General features: G+C 41.2%; 1 protein-coding gene across 2 annotated transcripts in view; it reads right to left on the bottom strand.

Moving 5' to 3' along the window:
* Nucleotides 1–244: 244 nt before the first annotated feature.
* The window catches only part of LOC103762925 (protocadherin alpha-C1), an 80546-nt gene continuing 74195 nt past the window's right edge, over nucleotides 245–6595 (bottom strand). Inside the window, exons 4-5 of one of the 2 annotated variants that reach the window (XM_018073513.2) lie at nucleotides 2606–2707; nucleotides 245–2167 (exon numbers count right to left, since the gene is read on the bottom strand). In XM_018073513.2, coding sequence (XP_017929002.2) covers nucleotides 2097–2167; nucleotides 2606–2707 — 173 coding nt within the window. In that variant the 3' untranslated portion in view covers nucleotides 245–2096. Of the gene's footprint in view, nucleotides 2708–6595 lie in introns of both variants that reach the window. The other variant, XM_018073512.2, reaches the window with a different exon arrangement.

Below are 6595 nucleotides of genomic sequence, written 5' to 3'. Positions count from 1 at the left end.
TTGCCAGAGGCGTTGAGAGAACGACTTTATGATGGGTATAAAACAACTGTATCCTTCTGTGTGTTTAAGTTACCACTGTAACTCCAGTTGATGAACGTTTTGGGAGCTCTTGGATTAGTCACCAAATAAAAAAAAGTACATCTAAATGTACTTGCATAGCACATTTGCATAAAGGAACAGTTCCCTCCCCAAAGCTTAATTTTTTTCCTCTTGTCTAGCCTTTAGAAGTGAATCAAGGATTCTCTTTCACAAGTAGCACCTTTTTATTGTCAGTAAAACAAGACTGGTAGCAAAAGAAAACTCTAAATAGACCACATGAGGCCATTGGTGGTTCATGCTTTGAGATATGAATTCTTTTATTAGAGCTTTTCTGTGATGTTTTAAGACTTGCTGCAGGTTCTTAAAAATGAATAGGAATTGTTCTATTCTGAACTGTCAGCAGTTTGGAAACTTAAAACATCCAGGACATGTCTCAAGAAATCCAGTTGTTCTCTTTGATCCTAGATTAAAGGGCCTGTTGGAAATTTCAGAGCTATGTAGTTTCTTACACAGTTCCAATTAACACGACACTTGAGCTTTATTCTGTGAATGTACAATAATGTAGAAAACTCCTTGGAATTCCCTCATCAGCCATATTCTATTTAAAAATACATGTATTGGTTTTATATCAACATCCTCAGCCACATTCAACACTCCATTTATACCCTCAGGTTTAATTCACAGAACTTCAGCTTCACAGATTCTTACCAATAAAATCCCAAAATGCATGCATGGCTTGGTTTAAGAAAGATATTTTACTTGTGTTTCATACACAAAAGAACTGATAATCAACAGTGGCTTAAAAAAATTAACACTACTGCACTTTTTCACAAGTGTACAAAAAAGAAATAATGAATTTACATTCAACGGTAAAGCTTAAAGTCCACTCTAATAATAGTTGCATTGACATTCACATACACAAGCACAGAATAAATATTTCAGGATTCTTATAAGAGCATACAGCATACATACAGTACTTGAATTTTACATAGGGAGTGTTAGTAGGGTCAGAAGTTCATAATCTCATAGAAAAGTTAAACTAAAATCAGAAAAGGTTGTGTGGGAGGTAACACCAAGGTACTGCACAGAGCTAGCAGGTTAATAAATCCATCTGTGTGAGGAGTTTGCTTCTGCTTCTTCATATTAGGACAGTTTGTTTGCAAAGGTGTATTCAAAGTGCAGATTAATGAAAAAAAAAAAAAGAGAAGATATTCTTGTATTTATTAATACATGCAAGAGGCAGCCCTCAAGTCACCCGACAGAATAAAGCTGTTACTGGCAAGTGGCCGATATAATACAGATGTTTCAGGCAATTTTTCTAAAGCACTTTAATAGCAGCAATTGTAATTTATAATGGCTCTAGATTGACTTCTGTTTGGGTTAAAGGGCATCATATTTCTTTGACATTTACAGCTATATTTCTTTATAAATAAATATCTCAAATAACAAATAGCATAGTTAACGTTTCTTTTTTCTCTCTTTTGCATAAGTGTCGTGGAAAAACTCTGACTTTTTCAGAGACATAATGTGCAAAATAATGTTGGAGTGGAAATAGGGACACAGAGCATCACAGTTACATTCCTGGGACATCAGCCCAGCCCTTCTTACACTCTGAGGGCTGGTCTTGCCAGGGTAATGCAGGGCTTTAAGGGACAATTTTCCCAATGGCTTGCTTGGTAAATAGATACAATTTACGGTATCTTAGAGAGCTGTAAATGTGAGGTTTCATTTAAAGCAGTGTGTACAATACGTCATGTGTAGGACTCAGTATTTCCACACAGTGACTTCTCAAGATCTGACAAGTCTGCTCATCTCCTTTCAGGTATTTTCTCCCCAGCCTGAACATCTCTGAACATTTGTGTTCATTAGGTGTTTCCTCTGCTGCATATTTACCAGCTCTTCTTGCATTTTATAATCTGATCTCGTATCACCTAACTGACATCTGCACACAAATATTTCCAATCAGATAGAGGGTGCACAACATTAAAACTTTTAAACCTGTCCTGTAAGTGTCATCAAGACAGGAGCACAGGAACCACAGTGCAGAGTCCAACCTCTCACTGGCTGTACTGTGAAGATTCTCCTTTTCGGCGTAGGAGAAAGGAAACTTGTGTCTGCTTTTTAGATTCTGAAAACAAGCCAGAGTGGAGAAAAAGAGTTAACACCAGACTTAATAAAGCTTTTAAGACAAAACCTGTTAAGCAATTTAGACAGACACTGAATTTCCTGCTGATTTTCTCAAGTCTGTACATACAGGAAATTTTTTTAACAGTAGGAAGAAGTTGGGAGTTGCTACATAGGAGAAATCTGCCATTATTACAAAAACTGGCTAAGTGGGTTCTTTCAGTATAACCCCCTCACTGGTCACTGTTCTCAGTGGTGCTGTTGCCCTTTTCTTTTTTCTCCTGAGTCTTGTTTCCCTTCTTCTTTTTCTTCTTTTTCTTGGTCTCTTCCTTCTTGCCAAAGGTTATGAAGTCACTTTTGTCAATTTGGCTGTTTGGTGGCTCCTGCCGGATGGAGATGATTGCAGGAGATCCCGGGATAATGAATTTGTCTGGCAACTCACCAGGACCACCTTGTTTGGAATTGCCCGGTCCAAATTTAAAGGTCCAGCTGTTGCTGTTCACACCAGCTCCCACTGGGGGGGACACCTCTCCCGCCTCAGGTTCTGAAAAAGTCAAAACAGCAAGAAAAGCTTAAAGCATCATTAAATACAGGCCCTCAGCCAGCATCAGCTTCCCCTTTGAAAGCTCTGGCTTCAGCCCACAGTGACTCCTGGTTGCCTGGCTGCTCATCTGGGGGTTACCCACTGATTCTTGCCCAGGCTGCTCAGTGTTAGCACACACTGACTCACTCTGTGCTCTGCTGGGCCCAAGAGGCTTTGGACTCTTGTGCCTTGAAACACAGTTGTTCTTCATTCTTCTTTTGAATTTGAGGTATGTGAAATAAGAGAGGGCTGTGATGCAGCCCACTGTAATGTTTTAAGGCAGGAAACACAAGCATGTGTGTTGCATGGCAAAAGAGTGTCAAGTCTTCTGGGACAGGGTTAGAAGAGTGTCCAGGGCAGCCTTGGCATTATGCACATCCATTTGGGGTATTTTAGCAAACCATCCTCTCAGCTGTGTCCAGGATTCCTCATGGAGGAAAAGAGTGTCTGAAGGGATCAGAGGATGGACCCAGGCTCTGCTTGGTGGTGCTGAGCAACAGGACAAGAGGTAAAAGAAACTGATGCTCAAGAAGTTCCTCCTGAACACGAGGAAGAACTTCTTTACTGTGTGAGTGACCACACACTGGAACAGATTGCCCAGAGAGGGTGTGGAGTCTCCCTCACTGGTGATATTCTGGATGCAATCCTGTGCCATGTGCCCTGGGATGACCCTGCTTGAGCAGGGAGGTGGAACCAGACGACCCACTGTGGTCCCTTCCAACCTGCCCCATCCTGTGATTCTGAGCTGGTGCATCCCTCAGAGGAACCTGAGGCCAAGTAGCACATGTTTGTGTCTGTGTGTGTGCAATGTGGTTGAGCAGCAGACATGGCCCCAGAGCAAAACCAGGAGGGAACTGAACTGCCTGGGTAGAGACACTGCAGGACTCCTTCCATCAGGGTGCACAATCTGGTCTCAGAAATATCCATGCTCTTCATAGCTTATCCTGATATTTTTTACAGATCACAGCATTTTATAGAGGCCAATATAAAGTTCTTTCCCCAGATTCAGTTTTGCACTATGAAGCAAGTTTTAATTTTATTTCCATGATTTTGATTAGATTGAGCTAATCGGATTAAAACGTTTGCGTATGTTGCTCTGACAAGGACAATTTTCTAGCATAACGAATTGCAACAAAATCAGGTTCTTCCATGAGAGAAATTCTTAAAACCTGGTTGTTTTCTTTTCTCTGAAACTTTGAAAGCTTGCTGTAATTTATGTAACTCCCAATTTTGAATAGGAACGGCACAGCTATTTTAATATAACATTTTAAGTGTTTAAAGGACTCTAATCAGGGGAAGGCTCAATGTTTATGCACTGATGCTAAAGCCCTCAAATCAGATGAAAATATTCTTATCCACACCCTAAAAATGCAGTATCAAAACACAGGAACTCTCACACTTGTAACACTCCCAGCCACACACAAACCCTTGCAATAGCACACAAAAAAATCCCAATACCATTGATTAAGTCTCAGCATCATGTATCAGAGCTGTCCAGCTGAAGAGGTAAAGATGTTTGGGGTAAGGAAGGAGGTGGGAACTGTGCTGATACAAGGATGGGTTGGAAAGCCATTTGAGAGGGACTCCATTCCCTTGGAAAAGGAGGGAAGGGCACTGAAAGAAGGAGAAGAAATGTCTCCTGCTGGTAAAAGAGGGCAGGAAGAGAAAACAAAACAGACAATATAGAGGGAGATCTCCAAGGTTTTGCCAGTAAACATCAGCTAATGGCTGCTCTGTACCCCTGTAGCAGAAATGAAGAATATTGCATTTGTTTTAGCAGCTATTTCATGAAATGAAGAGCATCTCCTCTATTTCTTAGTCTCCAATGATTCTTCATCTCCTGTAACACTGTTTGTACAATTTTTTATTTTATGAAATAAACTGTGTGTTGTGCATGCAGACACAACAGTCTCCTGGTTCAAAAGCTAAAAAAAAGCATATTCTGCTGCTTGACAACCTTTCTCCTGCCTGGCAGCAAAATAAACATGTCTGGGAAGCATGATTCCTTTTTTAAGCTTTTCTGTACTCACACAGGATGTCCAAAGTTACAGAGCCGAAGAAATGTGTATAGACAACATATTGGAACTATCCCTGAGACCATCTATGTAACAGGTTTGGCACATGGAATCTCTGGCATCTTTGAACCTCCACAGCACATGGAGGTGACATAACTGTTTTACAATGTGATATTTATTCAAGAAGAGACTGCACATTTCTTTTCCCCCTAATATCGTATTCAAGGATGAAGAAGCTTTAACTTTGAGCTTATGTCCTTTCCAGGAAGAGCTGAAGTTGTTTTAGTGACCTTAACCTGTCTAGTCTCAAATATATTTTTGAAGTTATTAATAACGTGAAAGTTCCTCTATTTTATTAGTTGCAGTTTTCTGTAAATTTCTTACAGCCTTAACTGTCAACTCCAGATTTCATGTTTCCTGTTAGTAACAGCAGTGTCCTAGAAAGTACTTTCATAATAAATGCATTAATATGAACCAGCTTTCATTCCTGCTTAATAAATTGTTTTGCTCAGGTACAATTTATATCACTTTTGTTTCTCTGAGATGATGAATTACAAAGGTGAATTTGTGTGTCTTGGCCTTTTTCCAAATTATTAATCAATTGGCTTTCTACAGCAATACAAAAATGTGAGCTTTCATATTGTGCCTAATAAATTAAGCCCTATTTGACAAATAAATCCTTTCTTTTTTCCCAACAAGCCCATAGAACATTCATTCTAAACAACACTGGCCCAGACCCAATGCTCTTTTTCTGTTCCTGGCAGGAAAAAGACAGCTGAAGGTGACCTCAAACCATGTTTGACTCCACCCTTGCTCTGGCTGGGGAGAACCCTGCAGCAGTGAATAGCAGAAAAATTACTTTGAAGAGTACAGAGTGACAAGACTCTATGGACTGCAGGGCCACCTCAGCACAGCTGAAATGACACAGTGTGTGGCTGTGCCATTTTTATGTGAGCACAGAATCACAGAATCATGGAATCGACTGGATCTTAAAGATCATCCTGTTCCAACCCCCTGCCATGGGCAGGGACACCTTCCACTAGCCCAGGTTGCTCCAAGCCCCGTCCAACCTGGCCTTGGACACTTCCAGGGATCCAGGGGCAGCCACAGCTTCTCTGGGCAACCTGTGCCAGGGCTTCCCCACCCTCATGGGGAAGAATTTCTTTCTAATATCCCATCTAACCCTGCCCTCTGGCAGTGGGAAGCCATTCCTCCTTGTCCTGTCACTCCAGGCCCTTGCAAATAGTCCCTCTCCATCTTCCCTCTCAGCTCCCTTCAGGCACTGGAAAGCTGCAATTACATCACCCCAAACCTTCTTCAGGCTGAGCAATCCCAGCTCTCTCAGGTTTTCCTCACAGGAGAGCTCTCCATCCCTCTAATCAACTTACTAGGTTGGACACAAGATGTAAGACAATGACAGTGACTTCATGTTACCCATTTTCCCACACAAATACAGCAAAGTGCAAGAACCCAGGGTATCCCTAAGGTACAGACAGTATCTCCTGCATGAAACCTCTTGCCAGACTAATTGGGTGCACAAACACATCTGCATCACTGAAATCTAATTCAGAGTAGGATATTGACCCTTTAATCTGGTTCTGCCTGGACAAATCCACTCCCCAGATGAAGTCAGCAACATCATGTATCCAAACACAACAAACCCATCACACCCACCCCGGAATCAGAGTTCTGTCAGACTGTGGGGGTTTGCTTCCCTTTCTGTGTGGTTTTCTCCCATACCCCAAATTATGTTTGTTGTCCATACAAACTAAGCATTTTAAAATTTTCCTTAATACTCACTAAGCCAAAGGAAGCTAATTATCCCTACAGCTGT

Source organism: Manacus vitellinus, unplaced genomic scaffold, assembly GCF_001715985.3.
Source record: "Manacus vitellinus isolate BGI_N305 unplaced genomic scaffold, ASM171598v3 scaffold_25_pilon, whole genome shotgun sequence".
NCBI lineage: Eukaryota > Metazoa > Chordata > Aves > Passeriformes > Pipridae > Manacus > Manacus vitellinus.
This window is presented reverse-complemented; position numbering and strand designations above follow the sequence as displayed.